This window comes from Cygnus olor, chromosome 2, assembly GCF_009769625.2.
Source record: "Cygnus olor isolate bCygOlo1 chromosome 2, bCygOlo1.pri.v2, whole genome shotgun sequence".
In the NCBI taxonomy this organism is placed as follows: domain Eukaryota; kingdom Metazoa; phylum Chordata; class Aves; order Anseriformes; family Anatidae; genus Cygnus; species Cygnus olor.
The window spans coordinates 152873839-152893181 of NC_049170.1; the positions used below are offsets into that span (position 1 = coordinate 152873839).

Consider the following 19343-nt stretch of genomic DNA (forward strand, 5'->3'; position numbering starts at 1 on the left):
GTCAGTGCCCTCTGGAGGTCTCTAGTCCAACAAGCAAGGATGGAGAATTCAGACACAGAATGACCCGGAGTTGCACTTATCTCCTTGTGAAGTTGCCCTTCTGGTATTCAGACTAAACCTCCCTGACTGTGGTTTGTGGCTGCTGCCCATTTATATGTCCTCTGTTACCACTGAGAAGAATTTGTCTCAGACATTTTTATCTCAACTTCAAGTAGCTGTGGGCTGATACCATTTAGTCTCTTTTCCAGACTACACAAGCCCAGCTCCCTCAGCATCTTCCTCCTGGCTTCATCGTCAAACTTTCTGAGGCTGCATTCAATTTCACTGTTCATGTCACTGACAAAGATGTAAAATAGTGCTGGTCCCAATCCTGACCCCTGAGGAACACCACTCGTTACTGATCTCCACTTGGACATTGAGCCGTAGACTGCAACACTTTGAATTCAATCATCCAGCCAATTCCTTACCAACTGAGTGGTCCACCTGTCAAATCCAAGTGTCTCCAATTTAGGGACAAGTATACCAAGGGGGACAGTGTCAAAAGCTTTGTAGAAGTTTCTAGCCCTTAGTATGTATTTAAAGGAGAAAAACATTTTGAAAGTTGAAAAGAACAAAAGATCAACTTGGAAAGCCAAATCTAAGGGGAGACAGCAGTGGAAGCTTGACCTGAGAGGAAAATTTCTATTTAAAGAAAGTAGGTATGCATAGCTTCATCAGTTCATCAGCAGCTCGAGGAAAGTGCATATATTAGGTCAAGAAAAATGTTACAGATTTGAGAATTTAAATAACGATGAAATTTTGAAATGAAAAGTTGTTATAAGTCAAGATGTTCTGCATTGGAAATATTGGTAGAAAACTGCTGATATTTAAAAATGCAGACTTCTATTTTGAATAGAATAATCATGAAAACCAATATGATTTGGAAAAATGCCACCAAATTTTTTGCACTATTCTTGAAATAGGGGAGGGGAAGGAGAGGGGAAGGGGAGCCTTTGTTTTACTTTGCTTTTTGCCCATCTCGGGACAGAGTGTAAGAGTAAGAGGACAGAATGCATCTTCCCTTTGATTTCAAGGTCATGACTGAAAAGTAGGAGATAAGCAAATGCAGAGCATGGGTAACTGCAAAGCAAAATGCCAAAGCAGTATGATCTTATTTGGGAGCTGGACCTATGATACTGCTTTTGTCACCCAACCCGTGACTCATATGTCAACATCTTGTTCTGTACAGTTTTAGGATTATTTGTAACCTTATGATCTTGGATGATCCAAATGCAATCTCTCTCTCTCTCTCTCTCTCTCTCTCTCTTTTTTTTTTTTTTTTTTTTTTCCTGCACTCTACTTTCCAAAAATTTAAGTCTGTCTATTCATCCCTTCTGGAGACTCTACTCTGTTGCTTCTCCAGATGTTCTCTGATGGTTTTCTAACTCTAGTTCAAGCTGTTTTTACCAGATGAGCTCATTAGCTGCACAGATGGAACATGTGCAGCACAAGACTTTGAAATGTTCTCAGAACACAGAAAATATGTTGTTTAATATCCTAATTAGTGGAGTATATAGTGGCAGTGTCAATTTCTTAAGGATGTCCAAATATTTTTAGGTCACTGTACTCTTAGAAAGTGTTATTCTAACTAGAAGAACACTTATGAAACATCAGGTCACTTTCTAACAGGGAAGTTCTTTTGTTCTAAACACTCCATGAAAAAAAAAAAAAAAAAAAAAGTGAAGAAAATGAAAGACCACACTGAGTTTGCCAGTATAAGCAATATTTTGGAAAAACAGTGAATATATGTAATCTTTACTCTGCAATTGTCTAAACTAAGTTAAAAAAGGCTATTCCAAACATCTGCCTACATTCTTCCCACAAATATATTTTATGAAATAATGTTACGGGAAATTGATTTTTCATCACTCACAGATTCTAGAAATATTAACAGTTGACTCACTGTGGATTTTTTATTTTCTTAAGATATTGAATGTTATGCTTCATGCAGAATGTTCCTTTCTGCTCCACCTACAGTGCACAGGAAGGATAAATCTGAGTGGCACTTGACATCTATAAAACTATTTTGTACATTTTCTGGGTTCAGAGTCTGTTATTTTACAATATGTTATGGAGATTTCATGTCTGGGATCAATTTTAATAAAGTATCTAGAAACTCATGTCTGCTCTATGGAAGCTGAGACCCCAGTAATCATATTTTCCACTTACCATTACATGTCCTGCAGAATCTGACTTATATCTCTGTCCTAATGCTAGCTCACTTGTCACTAGTGGTAGAGTTTCTGAGAGTCTTGTGGTAGAGTTTCTGAGAATTCATGGGGACTCTGAGATTTGCAGCAAGAGCATAAAAGTGAGGAAGGCCTGATAGTACTGTGATTACTACTGATCTTGCTGTTAGAACTGACTCTTTGTCAACCCATCTGTCTTGTGTGTGATAATAATGCAAATATTCAGCAATATTAATTCCAAAGTTCAAAGTGGGCAAGACCAAAAAACAAACTTCCACCTTGATGGCCTGGTTTAAGCCCACTGATGTAAGCTTTTCATTACTAATGCCCATCAGAGACTCAGGACTTGACCTTGTATTGAACAATGCTCCTGCTACCACACCCCAGCAATGTATAGTGAGATACCAACTCTATTGAGCTACACCTAAATTCCTGTTGTCCTACATTATTTCCTTGCTCCCAGCATCTATCTTGCAGTCCGTTGGAACTCATTAGCCTTCAAAATATTCCTTCCTTGGCATGCCTGTTTCTCTGTCTTACATGTACAGTCACAAATTCCAGATATATCCTGTTCTTTCCCCTTCTCATTTGTATCTCAGGACATTTAGAGGACTGTAGACAGATGTAATGTCATTTGTGTGGAAATCGTGTAATATTTAGAAATCAGTTGTTTTTCATGACAAGATAACCAGTTGTTTCCATAAACTGGTGCCTTTGCTGTAGCAATGGGATCTAAGTACCAGAAAAAACTCTTACAGTGTAAACACCACAAACGGTTTGTCCTTTTAGATTATTTTTCTTATGTTAGCCCAGAATGCCAATTCTGTCCTGGGCTGCATCAAAAAAGATGTGACCAGCAGGTCAAGGAAGGTGATTGTCCTCCTCTACTCCTCCCTCCTGAGTACAACCCTGGAGCACTGCATCTGGGTTTGGGGCCTCCAGCACAAGGAAGATGTGGATCTGTTAGAGCTGGTCCAGAGGAGGGCTACAAAGATGGTCAGAGGGCTGGAGCAACTCTCCTGTGAAGAAAGGCTGAGAGAGCTGGGCATGTTCAGCCTGGAGAAGAGAAGGCTCTGGGGAGACCTCGTTAACATTTTAATGGATAAGGGAGACCTCGCAACATTTTAATACTTGAAGGGGTCTTATAAAAAGGGTGGAGAGGGACTCTTTACTCAGGTAGATAATGATAGGACAAGAGATGATGGTCTTAAACTAAAAGAGGATAGATTTAAATTAGACATTAGGAAGAAACTTTTCACCGTAAGGGTAGTGAGGCACTGGAACGGGTTGCCCAGAGAAGCTGTGGATGCCCCATCCCTGGAGATGTTCAAGACCAGGCTGGATGGGGCCTTGGCCAACCTGATCTAGTGGGTGGCATCCCTGTCTATAGCAGGGGGGTTCGAGTTAGATGATCTTTAAGGTCCCCTTCAACCCGAGCCTTTCTATGAGTCTATGTTACCTATTGTATAGTGAAATAAAAACTATCCCTTTTCTTTGTCCCTCTGTGCCTTTGCTTTTCTTCACCTTAACTGGACTTAGGAGTATTTTTTTCAACAGGAAAGTGTCTTGTAATTTTGGGGAAAATTAATTTGGACAGAAAAAATATTACAAAATTTTGCTCTTCATATGTTTGAGAGCAGCAAGATTCTCAAGGCTTTCAGATTGGACCCTCAACAGTGCTGTTACCTTTCTGTCAAGGTTCATGCAAACTTGCCTCTTCTCTTGAGTGGTTGCACAGTGGGCATTCACATTTTCTGTGGATGGGGTGAAAATGCTCTGGTTTGCAGGGTCTGAAGGCCTGAGTTTCACAGCTTTGTTTTAGAGAGGCTGATAAAGTATTTCCCTGTCTCTGGGGTTGTGCCCCCCATTCAGATATCCACACAACACTTCTCCCTTTTTGACTGTAGATTGAAAAGATAAATCTAGACCTTAGATGTGGTTAAAGCAGGTGAAAAATCAGGATTATGCACTGAGTTGTTGAACTCTTTTTTTCTGCTGGGATTACACTAAGCAATCTATGTGCTTGCCCAGAGATGACACGGAGACATGGAAAGTTATGTGGCTTCATTCAATACATTGTTTATATTTCATTTTTTCTTTCATTTTAACTTCTTTGTTAAGCTCCAATCCCTGAGTTCCCTTGGGAACAGCACTGCGTCAGGTTGGTATTAAGTTCTTTGCAACTCTGTCAATGTAAGTGGGAACTTCCTGGGCTGCTTTTTAAAATTATTTTTGTTTTTGAGAACATTTGGAGTTACATGGTGTTGGAGTTTGCTCTACAGGTGTAGATCTACTTGGGCTGGCTAAATAGTTCAGCCAATAAATGTAACCAGGAGAAAGCAGATGCATCGCCTGGCAGAGGAAGAGCACAAATTTACAACCCTTTTCCTGGAAGTACATCCCTAGGTGTCCACTTAAATAGTTTAAACTATAAAGAAAACATAGTTTGAGCAGAGCTCTGCAGGCCATCTTCTCATAACCCTTTCTCCTGCAATTCCAGTAGCCAGGTGAAATGGATTTAGAAATCACCATCCTTTTGAGGTTTTTTTTCCATCAGTAAAGCAGAGGAGAAGAACATGCATAACTTTTGCCTCCTCGACTTGATGAGAAAAATACCTGTGGGGGAAAAAAGAAAAAAAAAAAAAAGGTTTTAAGAGTAAGATCTTACAGTACTGAAACAGTGAAATGAATACACAGAAATGTATTTTTAAACACCTTAATGAACTGGAAGTGAAGGAATATATTGCAATGCATCTAGGGCTTTAATGCTTAAAAACAGAGCTTGAGGTTTCCTCATGCATTATGTAAGAGTGGTGCTGTATCTCTGGCTGGCTTGCAATTTGGAGTGTATACACTAAGTTCAACAGTGTAACTTGGTCTTTCCAGTTTTCAAAACTAAAAGAAACTTACAATTATTGTATTTTCCAACAAATTGGAAATATACCTTAATAGTAGGCAGAACTTGCTGTAAAAATGCTGCTATTCATTTAATATCCCGAAGACTTATGTAATAAAACTCATGGCTACTAAAAATACTGATTTTGTGGCTATGTCAGGCAGTCAGTCATTTTTTTATTTTCTCCTTCTGTCCTCTTGAATGTGAACACAGAAATTTGCAGAGAATTTTTGCTACCGAAATATTATCTGTAGATGTACAAGGAAAGTAATTTTGGAACTCATCCAGCACAAATCAGGAGCATAAATACACCATAAATCTGCAGGCTCCAAGCTTGAAAAGTAATTGTAGAAAACATGTTAATTACCAATATCTGGAAAAAAAATTCACAGTAGACACTTTTTTTTACTTTCTCTGACATTTTAAAATTTATTTGTCAAATCCCCAGCACTGTGTTTTGTTGGTGTTTCCCTTTATTATCATGTTGAACTTTCTCTTCATTCTCATGTTGATTTTCATAGAAAATCATTGTCCTCTTATGCATTATAATGACACTGAAGATGTGATTCACAAAACCTTAACTTATATGTGACTTCCGTTGTTGTTGTTGCTGTTGGTTTTTTTTTGTTGTTGTTTGGTTGGTTGTTTTTTTTCCTTCCTAAGGATGGCTGTTGCTGAGAACCATTACAGTGTATTAATAGAAAAGTAATAGTATTCCACAATGTTTTGAGATACTGTAGTAGTGGTGCTGGATGGCTTTTCCAAAGGGGTTTAAATATCCCAGTGGTGACAGCAGAACACAGAAGAGGAAAGGCCAAGAATTTTATAAATCTGCACAATTGCCTCTTCTATAGCAAAGCTCTGAGGGACTTCGGAGGGCAGAGGAAGAGGGTCTTGAAGCTGTGCATGTTGTACACTTGTTCTGGTACCTGGTGGACACCATTTTCCAAAGAAGATCTGGTGGTGATGGAGCCTAGGACAGGATGTTGTTTCCATCTCTCCATGGTTTCTCTATTTGTAGAATAAGGGAGTCACCCTATTTTGACACCTATTCACACTGATGCTCATGTAACCTACACTAAGTTTCCCTCCTATGGCTTACTCAGCTAACACCACTGGATATCTAAGTATATCCAACAGCCCCAACAGCTACAAGTCGCTATAAGGACCCTTGAAAAGCTTCACCTCAGGTCACCTCAGCCTTTAGCCATAGTGGACTGTTAAATAATTTACTTTTAATTCCTGTTTATCATGAGCCACCAAATGGCTCCCAGATACCCAGACCTTTGCAAGAATGCAGTCTCAGTCCTCACAAATTATCTATAATCACTGGACTGTCAGGACTTATTGGTTCCTCTTTGCTACATGTGTTGATTCACAGACATTTTCATATCTTCACAGGATGGGAACTGTTTCTTGCTCATATTAACAATAGAAACAAGGGACTGTGAAGGGTTTTACTTATGGGGTTGGGTCATGGCAATGGACTATTTAAATAGTTGTGTGACTTTTGTCTGTATATCTGGATTTGATTATTGAACACTTTTTTACTCATCAACAAAGTAAATAGGTTTATTGCACTTGAAGAGGCCTCTCTTCTCAAGTGACAGATTATTGCACCTACTCAAATTTTTGTGAGTGGAATGAAAAATGCTACTATTAAAGGGCCAAGGCTTTTCATTGATCTAAATGTTCGTCTTTTAACAACTTTGGCAACATCAAGGAGCTTTAAAGTGGAAGTAAATTATATTGGTATGTTTTAGTTTAAACATGAGTTTAAATGTGGTTTAAGCTAACTTTAAGGCCAATTCTGGAGGCCTTAATGGAATTGGGAATGATGCCCAGAGCAAACACATTGCCTATTTGGCAGCAATTAGCAATGTGTTAACAATTTAGTGTTCTAAATAAAAGATAACTAATTACTGAGATGCTTAAATACATCTTCAAATGCAGTAGCAGGTTTAGAATTTGTATTTATTTATTTATTTATTTTTAATAAAACCTGAGACAGCTAGCAAAGAAGCTGTAGAAGACAGTCAAAGAACTGTGCAGAGGTATCTTGATGGACAGACGGATGGACGGATGGACGGATGGATGGATGGATGGATGGCTTATGGGCTGTGGGATGGTTATTCTTGAAGATGCTTTTCCCAACAGAACCTTTGGTTGGTGTATTTTCTCCATGGACAGCTAGCAAAAAAAAATATATATTTTTTTTTTCATTCATCTGGAACTGTAAATAAGACAAAACACTGGGGAACTAGGGAATATATAGTACAGTATGCGTTAGCCAGGATTAGATGAGAATACCTTAGCAGTTTCTAGACTCTGACTTTCCTTGTCTGCACTTTGTCGGGTTATACACTCATTCTTTGCAGCCCTCAAATCTTAGAACTGGAAAGAGTTTCTGGACCACATGGGTCCAGGCAGAGTGTTCTGCTTGATGCCCATGTGCAGTTCAGGTTTTCCCTGCAGTAATCCTGGTAGAAAAGACATATATTTGCTTTGTTACTGATTTGACTTGCACCCTCCCTGCATCATGAGCATGGCTGGTGCTGTTAAATATCATGCAGGAAGCAGAGTGCATAAGGTAATGAACTTTTGCCTTCTGTGTGTTTTCCTATGAGCTAAGGTACCCCAGAACTCTCTCTCTCTCTTTTTTTTTTTTTTTTTTTCTCAGTAATAGTGACGTAAATCTGTGTCCTGGAGTGGCATTTCATTACATGAAATCCCTTTTATACCTCAATTTACTATAGAACTTCTCATATTTTGCATTAATATTGTAGTTTTTGGTTTTGTTTTTCTAATTTGATGAGGAAATGTAGATCAGAAAATGGAATTTCGGCAGTATCCTCCCCATAAAACTTTTCTTTCTATGCTCACAATGATGGTAAAAATTTGTGCACTTCCAATAGGTGAAACTCTAAAGTTATAAAGCTTCATTTGCACTCATCTAACCTATATGGCCCACAGTGACTCCATGTACAATAAAAGAATGTGCCAAAAGGTGTAGGTGGTAAATCACTGTAGAAATATCTCAGTTGCTTAGCTGTGTGGACCAAGGCAAAATCATGTGAATTACAGTGTTAGACTTTGTAGAGCTATCACAGACAAAGGAAAGACCTAAGAGCCTCATGACGACCTTAGTATGTGGTTGTTTAGGCGCTACAAAGGATGGATAAGGAAGTTCATCACAGTACTTAGAGGAAATGCATGTCTTTTTTTTTTTTTTTTTTAATTGTTATAGACATTGTATAGCTTCATTGCTTAGCACTGGGAATCTGTCAGGGAGCTGAACTGCATACATGTTTTGTTACAGGTGTGGAGATGAACAAAACATTTTTCAGAAAGAGGTGGGTGTCCTTGTGCGTCAAAATGTTCACAGCCAGTTAGCCAGATTTTGATTTCAGAGGTTTGCTTGCCTTTCTGTAACCTTGTCCCTATTCAAGTCGAAGGGCTGGGTTATTGTAAGAAGGCAGTTGTGGTATTAGTGATATTGCAAGACGAGACAAAATGATGAAGCCATCCTAACAAGGTCCATGATGGGGATTGGTTTCAGGTTTCAGATCAGGTTGCCCAGAGAGGTTGTGGAGTCTCCTTCTCTGGAGATACTCAAAACTAGCCTGGATGCCATCCTGTCCAATGTGCTCTAGGTGGTCCTACTCAGCAAGGGGGTTGGGCTAGATGATCTTCAGAGGTCCCTGCCAACCTCAGCCATTCTGTGATTCTGTGATCATCCGCATAGCACAGAGGGTCCTGACTGGGTGCACGTGGAGATGGTGGGCTCACAGGCCTTCTCCCTGTCTCCTCATGGATTTATGGGATGCCTAGTTTTGGGTACAAGACACGCACAAATGTGGATAAGCCTGAGGAGGAGGAGGCCATAAAAGGGCCTCATCTCATGCGCTTTCACACTGCAACACCATGACCTTTATTTTGCTTGGTGACTCGAAAGGCAACGACTGGTGCCTGAGGAAGCCTTTGAGCTGGAAAGAGACCCTAGAGCCATCTGCCAATGAACAGGCAACAACAGCTACAGAGTGGCATACCCCTCTGCCAGAGCCAAACAACCAGGGTAAAACAAACTGGACATATCACAATTTCTTCTTCTGTATCAGAGGGGTCTTGACATGTGTGCCTATGTTCCTACAGGGAAAGAGACCTCTGTTCAGAGAGCAGAGGTCTGGAAAAGGCTGAATACCACCAAACTGGGCCTATGTGGTTTGAATGTCAGTCCAAGCTGCAGAGTATTTGCCCCTGACTGGTATCAGAAGGGCTATACAGAAAAGCGATGGCTTTTTGATTTTTTTTCTTTGGTTTCCTTGTAGTCTCTTTGAATCCGACGGGATTTTTATTAAGGACAGGTCGCCACAGGGTTCACAGCCCCCTTTTCTCTGGAACAGTTTCCAAGCTGTGTTTCTTTGTTTGTAGGCCATTGCCAAGACATCCACCACCATGACCCCCACCGTCCCTGCCGTGACAGAGGCCTACACACGGACTCAGTACTGTAAGTGGCCGTGCGAGTGTCCGAAGTCCCCACCTCGGTGCTCAGTAGGAGTCAGCCTGGTCACAGACGGCTGCGATTGCTGCAAGACATGTGCCAAGCAGCGTGGAGAAAGTTGCACTGAGGCCGATACCTGTGATTTTCACAGGGGCCTGTACTGTGACTACAGTGGAGACAGACCTAGGTACGAAATAGGAGTATGTGCACGTAAGTGATGTACATATATTTTTGACTTAGATATACCTTGGCAGCTCCCCTTGGTCTGAGCTGAAATTTATCTCATTAAATACCTGACTGCAAATTCGTCAGCTCCTTCATTCTTCTTCTTCCATGTCCCTATAGCTGTCTTCATTCTCAGGGCAGTTGACTGGATGAGAAATGGCATCTGTATTCTTACTCTTTGGGTTAGCTGCTACCAGGAACAAAGAGCAACCGGCATTGGAAGGTCTTTGGATCTGCAAGTAGATGATTCTATATTCCCTGTAACAGGAGGAGGTGCTGTAGCAGGCTGGGGCTGTAGGAAGGAGAGATGTGCAACTGGCTTTAACAACAAGCAGTATGGGCATCTACATGAAAACATGCCACTAAGGAGAGTCTTATGGCTTATTCCCAATAGTGGATTCAAAGGAAGAAGAGCACACTTTGTAGGATACAAACAAAACAAAAAAGATAAACTGTATGTTGTCTCAAAGCTACCACAGCCTTCCTAGGCTTCTTTAAAGACCTTCATGCTGCATCATGTTTACTTACTTTTGTTTGCTTTCTTAGATGGATTTCATAATCTGTAGTCCTCGAGTACATCCCAGACATTTGGTACACTTGTGGCAACAGCACTGTGATGTAGGAGAATTGATCCCCAGCCTGCCTAGTGAGGTCTGGAAGGTTTCCCAGTCCCATGCATGTTCACATCCTTACAGTCATGACAATATACCTCCATATATGACATTTTTGGTTATATGGTGAAGGGCCTTGTGGTGTGCACAGCTGAGGGACATGAGAAGCTAGGTTAGAAGGTGAAGCTGCTTATCTCTGGCTGCCACATAAAGTTGTGGTCTTCCCCTTGCTTTCAGCATGTGGGTGGATGCAGATGACAGGATGTGCTGACATGTTCTTTCCCATACCCTGGGCTGTATACAGGCTGCATCATTCCATTCTGAGTACACCAGATATTGCCCTGACCGCAGGGGGACTGAAGGCAAGTGTGGGACTCCTGTACTGGGGGTTGGGAGCTAACTGCTTTGAGGAATTTACTTTGCAGCTGGATGCCAAAAACTCTATGCAGGACTTCAGGACCAACATAATTTGTGGAAAATAAAGAACTTGAAAGACCTAGAAACCAGGGTCAGGAAACGAAATGGAGTGAAACTGTGGGAAATACACAATATATGTGGACTGGCATGTTGCAGTATGGCCCAGACATGTGATAGGAACCTGCTGGGAGTCACTACAGCTCTCCTTATGTTGTTGGATTATCCCTGCCCTTAAGCAGAGACAGCAGGGTGCAGAGCACACATTCAGGTGGGGAGGTAGCATTTATGCACGTGGGGATGGCAATTTTGAAGTGCTCCCTTGTTGCCTAATTTACTGCAGACTCAGTGTGATTCTGCATGAAGGCATTCTACTATGCCTATGTCTACATTTGGGGATGTTCTCACGGTGAACATCTTGACGTGTGAGGCCTTCAGGAGGCTGAGTTAGCACAATCCTGGAGGGGTATGCTTGTAGCAAATAGGAAATCAACAGGAAATCCAGCATTTTCTTGAACTGTCATAATTCATGTGTGCACCTAGAAGCATAACTGAGCCCTCTGCTCTGGCTCCAGAACTGAGTGACAGCTCTTCAATACAAAGGCTGAAGCATTATCAATACCGGAGCTGAGCACAAACTGGAGATCTGGATCTGTGCTTCAAGTTCCAAGAAGTCTATTTTTAATTATTTTGTGCAAATGAAGGGTTTGGTGTTTGATATTTTCATTCAGCCCATTATAAAAATAGGCTTCTTTTGCGGATTTTAATCCAGCAGTTTAATTTGTGCTGGCCTTGAAGCACAACTGCACTGCAGCTCCATTTCCGACCAGACATAAAACTTGAACAACCTGATCAGTGTGTGCACACTGCCTCCATGTGACCAAACGAGAAACTGAAGCTTGAATTCCATTAGATTCCTGCCACTGATTCCAAAATCATTGTTCATAACTTAAAAAAAAAAAAAAAAAAAAAAAAAGTTTTTTTTTTAATACAAATTTTGTCTTATTTCCTGGATCAATATGATTCCTTCTCAAGGGCAATGAAAAGGCTTGATCTTTCATGCTTTTATTTACAAATATTCATCAAATAATAATTTTCATAGCATTACTATGTTTTTCTTCATTTTCTAAGGAAACTGTTTTATGATAAAGTGGTAGGGCTCTTGTTACCTAAATATAGTCTGTGCCAATTGAGGTGCTCCTTTGCTACCTTGGCTGTCCTCCTACTGCTGCTTCAGAAGGGTACAAATGTCACACAGAACTATGCCATATTTGCAACTGCATGTAGTCCTCTCATACATCCCTAAAAATGTCAAATTTCACTCAATGTCAGTTTAAATTACTTGGATTGCTCCTATTGCAAACAGCTTCTAACAGCGTGCCATGAAATTATCATTTAAGTGAGAGTTTATGCATGAAACGTTTTATTTTCTAACTCTTTTTTTTTTTTTTTTTTTTCCATGATGCATTAGAAGATTAATTTTTGCTGTGATTCAGAACCAAAACAGTTTCCTAGATGGTGTGACCACATTTGGCTCAGCGTCATGCTGAACACATCACTGCAGCACTGTCATTTCTCCACGTTGTCTCCATTAGCCCAGGGAGAAGCTTGGTAAAGAAACACTTTAACACTGTTTGTTGACAGCATTATTTTAATGGTGCTCTGTGTGTCTTTCTCTCTCTTTTTTTTTTTTTTTTTTTATTATTTTCATTCCTTTCAGAGATTGTCGGTGTAGGATGCGTTCTCAACGGAGTCAGATATAATAATGGGGATACATTTCAGCCTAACTGCAAATACAACTGCACATGCATTAATGGGGCTGTGGGCTGCATTCCCATGTGCACAAACTCACGCCCTCCCCTTGTCTGGTGCCCAAACCCAAAGCTGATTAAGATGGCAGGGAAGTGCTGCGAGCAGTGGGTTTGCGATGACTCCAAGAAAATCAGGAAGACATCTCCACGCCACATCTCCTCTGCAGGTATGGCAGGAGTTTGGTGGACCTCTCCTTGGCCATCAGGGAGCTGAAGTCAGTGTCTGCAACCAAAGCATCATCTTGCACTGTCAAACTTGGCAAGTGTCTTGTCTTTGTGTGAGCAAGGCACAGACACTCATATAGAGTGTAGTGAAGCACAGAAGGTGCAAACACCAGTGGTGCAGCAGTATGAGACGCATTAAACATGCTTGTGTGACAAAAGCCCCTCTGAAACACACATCTGCTGACACTTTTAAGATGTGACAAGTCCTTTTTACTTCACCAGTTTTTCATCAGTGTAGTTCCTCTGGAAAGCAAAATTATCTCTTTTTAATTTGGCACTGGGGCTTTCTGTCTGGGTTGTTTTGTGCTAGTCATATGATTTTAAAGCTCCTGTAGCTTAATAATCCCAAACTCAGACACACCTTGCAAACAGTTATTGTAGTAGAAGTTTCACTGACAATTTTAAAATTAGGCTAAATTGTCTTTGTGTTTGTATTGCTTTTTAGCAATTATGTTCAACTGGACTGATGTCATTATTAAACTACCTATGTTATGTGTCATATGTTATCCTCTTTCCCCACACCCATATTCACAGTGAGGATCACTTAGCTGTCTGCGTAGAGGTGGTACCATTTGCCTCACACATGGTCCCTAAACTTTAGGATGTGTGTGCTTTTCCATATATGATAAATTTATCTTCAAAGCACTGTGATGCAATGTAGTGATGCTAGTCACTTTAGCCCCATTCTACAGAATACCTCACAAAAGCAGAGCTCAAGGAGATGTAGGGTGTTTGAACAGGGAACCAGGATTTGTTTCCTTAATGGTATGTTTTGTTTGTTTGTTTGTTTTTCTCCATCAATGGGCACGTTGTAAAAAGCAAAGCCATTTTGTGGGTTAAAACCACCAGAGTTTAGCTCTCATTACTATTTCTGGTAGCTTTTGAAAATAAGTCCAAATCCAAAACATCTATTACTGAATTTGGCTTTTTCTCTTCATGAACTATAGCCTCAAATGAGCACAGTACATCTTCTCTTGCCTAACTTTTTCTCTTAAAAGTAGAAGTGAAGATAGTTTTTACAGTATTTAATATAACTATAAATATAGTATTTAATATTGATGATTGACGTTATAACAAGCAAGCTCAGCCCAGCAGTTTCTACCAGAGCTGTGCCTGTGGGCTGTGCTGTGAGCTGCAGACCAATGGGGACTTTTGCCGAGGCTGTGAAGGAACCTGACCTGGGGTTGATGGCTGCTTTCATAACAGAGCCCACCCTTTTCTCAAGTGATTCCTGAGCTCCCTGTGAGCTATTCAAGCTGCTCTTCCTTCCAATGAAAGGCAGTGGCTGCATCCCAAACCCCTCAGCCGTCTATCAAAGACTGTTGACCACTTTCTGCTAGAAGGAATCAATTGAATGGGCTCTTAAATAACCCTTCGTGGTGAGATTAGATTTCATCTCTTTCTGCATCAACTGGTGCAGGCTTCTGTAATGAAGTGTTTGCGTTGTGGTTGCACTTGGGGGCCCCAGACAAGGACCCCCTTATGTGAGGCTATAAAGAGAAAAAAATAAATGATCCCCAGCCCCTAGCACTTGAGGGTCTGACACAAGTAGGTCAGCGGCAAAGGGGGTGGGATGGGGAGGTAAGAAAGCAAGCGGAGGTTCGCAGGGATGCTGAGCAACTTCGCTGTGATTTAATTATTTGGGTTAGTGGCCTGAATGTGTAATGAGCTGGGGCGAGGGTGTTTTATAAGGAAAGTTGCCCAGCTGAATAATGTGCAGTTAATCTGGTCTCTGCAGCATACGAAGGGGAGGATGAAGCCTGGCAGAAGAACTGCATTGTTCACACCTCGCCCTGGAGTCCCTGCTCAAAGACCTGTGGGCTGGGCATCTCCACCCGAATTTCCAACGACAATGACCACTGCCGGCTCATGAAGGAAAGTCGCCTGTGCAACATGAGGCCCTGCGAGGTGGACATAACCAAGCACATTAAGGTGGGGACTGTTTCTCCGTGCATCCTCTGAGCTTTGCCTGGACATGGGGTCAGACATGTTTGGCAGCATTCTGGCCTCTGAGAGCTGCACTTCTGAACTCGGAGGCCATTAGCAAGCACACGTGGACTCACTGTGATGCAGAGAGGTCAAAATGTCTCCTCCCTGTGCTTCCACACACCCCTGAGGGCTTTAATTCCAGCCAAAAATGCTCCGTACAAGGAAAGGCAAGCCAAGCCTGCCTACTGTGCTTGCTGCTGGTGCAGATAGACCTGTGACTCAGCTAGCAGAAAAGCAATGGTACGCTACTGGTCATAGTTATAAACTGTATTTTGCAAATATCCTACCTGCAGCTTCTTGGTTCGTAGGTCTAAGAGTGTCAGTCTGTCACACCTCTAGATCAGGTCTGTAAAATGCTTTCTAGCAGCTTCACAACATTTAAATATCAGGAAGGTGGTTTGCATGTCCCACCTGTGTCAGCATGAAGCAATGAATATTAATCTGACTCTTTTTGTGTTCTCTGATTTAGCCTGGGAAGAAGTGCCTGGCTGTCTACAGGGCCAGCGAACCAATGAACTACACCATCTCAGGATGTGTGAGCAAAAGTCCTTATAGACCCAAATATTGTGGCGTCTGCACAGACAACAGGTGCTGCACACCCTACAAGTCCAAGACTATTGAAGTGAGGTTTGAGTGCCCAGATGGAACTGAGATTTCCTGGAAAATCATGTGGATCAATGCTTGTTTTTGCAACCTGAACTGCAAGAACCCCAATGACATCTTTGCCGACTTGGCTCATTATCACGATTACTCTGAAATTGCTAATTAAATTGGCTGAATGCTGGAATTGACCCATTGCTCTGATTTTACAGAGGTTTTAAAATAAAAGGAGAATCTTTCATCCAGTGCCAATGTACAATTTCATTTATTTATTTATTTATTTGTTTGTTTTTCCTGAGTTAGGGTGTTAAATCTCCTTGTTTTGACACACTGTTCTTGGAGAGGCCTTGAACAAACAGGGTTTTCAGCTCTAACAGACCTCCGTCTATTAATGGCAGCCAGAAATTCCTCTATGCACAGACTCCAGGACTTAAATGACAGTCCTGTTGGCACTAGCATTTATTAGGTCAGCAGTTTAATCGCCCAAAGGAAAAAATATTATACTGCTATGACAGCAAAAGTGTGGCTGTCAGTAGCTTAGACATCCTTACTGTCATTTCTTGACTAATGTGTTCTAAGCTGGAAAATGAGCATCGACGTATACTTCATCTCCCACAGCAGACTTCAGTCTTTGATGCTGGTGACCCTCAGAACTAGGCCCATTCTCTGTCACACTGACAATAGTCCTTAAGAAATCCTCCTCTATCATTCTCATTCAGATTCCATCCCATGGTGAAGTTCATGGGAAAACCCTACGGCGAAGATGGTTTCTCCTGAAATCTCTGCCGAGGAGGAGTCCCTGCCTCACTGCACTAGGATGGGTGAAAGATCCTCTGCGTCCTGCTCTCCTTGGTCTCTCGATCTCTTGGAGTATATTATGTCAGGGATATTTTCACAGTTTCACTACAGCCTGAATGCTCTGGATCCAAAATGCCTACCTCAGAGCTCATATTTGTGGGGATTCCTCTTGCCCAGGGATTCCATATTGCTTATAGGCTATCTATGCAGATCTGCAGGTCTGTAGGAGGAGCTGTAGAGAGCCAGAGGAGAGATGAAGGACAACACCTCATATGCTCCTTTCTTCACATAGAAATGGTGTGGTCTGTGTCTGCAGACCACCTCTTCTACCCTGTGGTGTTACCAGCAGGCAGGTCCTGCTTCCTACTGGCACCATGTCAGTGGCACGTACCTTTGTTTTACATGGCTGAGGTAGAGGAAAGGAGACGTGCTAAATGAGAAAGCAGGTGTTAGGCTTCCCATCAGCTTTGTGGGTGAGTGGATGTGAAAGAATGGGACAGCTGCTGTCATAGCCTCTGGTGCATCAGTCACAAATGGACTGCTGCTTGGAGTAAAGTGTTCTGCAGAAGTGGTTTCACACAGAAATATTATATAAGAGCAGAAAAACCCAGTTGTTAGCATTTTACGCAATACCTTTCTCATCACTGAAGCTTGCTGGAGACAGTTTTTCTCCAGTGAGTTGTAGCTACAGCCCTCATGCACCAGGGCACGTTTACCAGTGCTTCACTTGGGAGAGCTGAGCAGTAGAAATGTGTTTCTGCATGGGAAAGTACAGTATCTGTTTGCAAATTCCCTGGGGCACAGGAGAACTGCTGAGTGAGACATGGGCTGGAGATTGACCCGCACAGGGCTGAATTTCAGATGATGCAAACTGCTTTTAAATCAGTCATTTATTTAGCTTTAGTTCCAGTCTGACTTCATCTTGATAAGCCAGAGGAAGCTCGATTACTTCCCAGGAGACATAAATCTTTCTGGCTAATGACAAATTAATGCTTCTTGTGAGTAGGCTGAAAATAATGCAATTCCTATGTAAAACTTGTAGGAGAAATGCTGTAAATCCTCAAAACTGGAATTCAAGAGAAGCTTTGTTTGTATACAAGGATTTGGCCCATACATTTTCCACAGAGCTGGGTTATTCCTTAATCCAAACCTCTTTACTAATTCTTTTGAAGCTTCTCAGAACTCCCCAGTGGCAGAAAAGAAGGGTGATCCCTGTCTGCATGTTCCAGCATATATGCAAAATGCCTGTTCTGTTCGTTCCTCGGGTGACAAGAAATTAAGACATTGCCACTTCGCAATATTCAGCCTCACAGCTGTCTTTGGCTGTGATGATATGAGAGGATAGATCACGTCTGATCTATTCATCTCAAACCAGATAGTAGCTCAACACTTGCAAGACTGAGTATGTCACATTTTAAACTCCATCACCTGGAAAAAAAGGTCCATGGAGACATAAGAAAATGAGGTCTTAGCCTAGAAGTTGACAATGCTTTCCAAAAGAAGAAATAGTTTGTTTTGAGGTGCTCTGTAGGGAGGCCAGCCTACGAATTCAGTAAGATCACCCCTAAATATGATTTGGAATATCGTGTTCTAGATTTGGACCACTTCAAAAAAAAAATATATATATATATATACACACACATATGTATATACATATATGTTTGTTTATATCTATATATGTAGATGTATATATGCGTAAATATATATATGTACTGTATGTATGCATGCATATAATATTGTATATAAAATATTTTATAATGTTATATAGAAAACACATGAACATGTCCATGAATATATATGTGTATATTTATATATATATATTTCCTATGGTGAAGTCTGTGGTGCATAAAATAGAGTGCATATATAACATGTATTTATATGTATAATAAGTCATTCCTACAAGTACACATAGAGAAGCAAGAGAACAGGATACAAATACAGACCCAAAGCTGTGGCACTTAATATGCTTGCGTAGCTTTGCAATTAGTTAACACTGTAACCATCATAATCAAATGCTGCAGTGGCTGAAACACCCAGCTTTCATTGAGAGATAAAAGAACCTATTGTAAGCTAATGCATGACTAGCAGCTCCAGCGTGTGTTGGTTTTCAGTGAAGTGAATGCCTAGAAACCACAGATCTTCCCCCACACATCCAAGATGTTTCTGTTTCTCGCCTGGTTTCCTTAGGGAACAAGGCATATGCAGTCATGCTGTCCATTTGTTTATCTGTCAGTCACTCCCTTGGTGGGAAATTTCAAACAAAGTAGGCAGAAAAGTAAAGATCTCAGAAGCATTGTGATTCCTGAAATAAAAACAAACAAGCAAACAAATAAATAAAATAGCAGGACAGAGGAAAGGCCCAGCACATTGCTCGTACCAAGCCCATGCACCTCTGCCAGAAAGCCAGAACAGCTGCAGCGTGGCCCAACCACAACAACAGTATTAAGGCATTTTGAACAGATGCACCATTTGGAAATGAGCAGCCATGGTGAAGGGAATGCTGAGGGCATCACGGACAGGAAATATTTGTTGTTAGAGTGCTGTAAGGGAGTTTCTGGGGACATCGGGCAAAAAGCTATTGGAGATCAAGCCTTGTTAGCTCTGCTGCTAGTGCAACTGCTTGTCTTTCTAGTGACAGTGAAAGGGGATGAGTAACACTTATAACCAGTGAACTTGACTTGCAATTTATAGTGCTTTAGAGCTCCTTTGTTTTAAAGGATGATATTTACTGGAAGACTAACTCTAGGTCTACATCAAGAAACTAGCCTTTAGATTCAATTCCTTGTCTCCCTGTGAGCTTGGGTAAGTCATGAATTTTTACAAGTATACCTTTGTGGTTACTATTTAAATGTGCTGAGGAGCTAGACCCTCAAAGACTTTCATGGATCCAGCCCTCTGCTTCACTTATCCTCAGTTCTTTATCAGTGGAGCCAGAAGAACAAAGCCCTAGTGTTCATCGCCTCTGGTGAGAGTGAAAACTCCTCCATCGGCAGGAACTGCTGCTCACTGTGCAATTGTACAGTGCCTCATACAACAGGTCCAGGT

General features: G+C 41.3%; 1 protein-coding gene across 2 annotated transcripts in view; it reads left to right on the forward strand.

Moving 5' to 3' along the window:
* The window catches only part of CCN4 (cellular communication network factor 4), a 35981-nt gene extending 20236 nt beyond the window's left edge, over positions 1–15745 (forward strand). Inside the window, exons 2-5 of one of the 2 annotated variants that reach the window (XM_040547276.1) lie at positions 9556–9835; positions 12596–12853; positions 14650–14843; positions 15370–15745. In XM_040547276.1, coding sequence (XP_040403210.1) covers positions 9556–9835; positions 12596–12853; positions 14650–14843; positions 15370–15669 — 1032 coding nt within the window. In that variant the 3' untranslated portion in view covers positions 15670–15745. Of the gene's footprint in view, positions 1–9555; positions 9836–12595; positions 12854–14631; positions 14844–15369 lie in introns of both variants that reach the window. The other variant, XM_040547275.1, reaches the window with a different exon arrangement.
* Positions 15746–19343: the final 3598 nt, after the last annotated feature.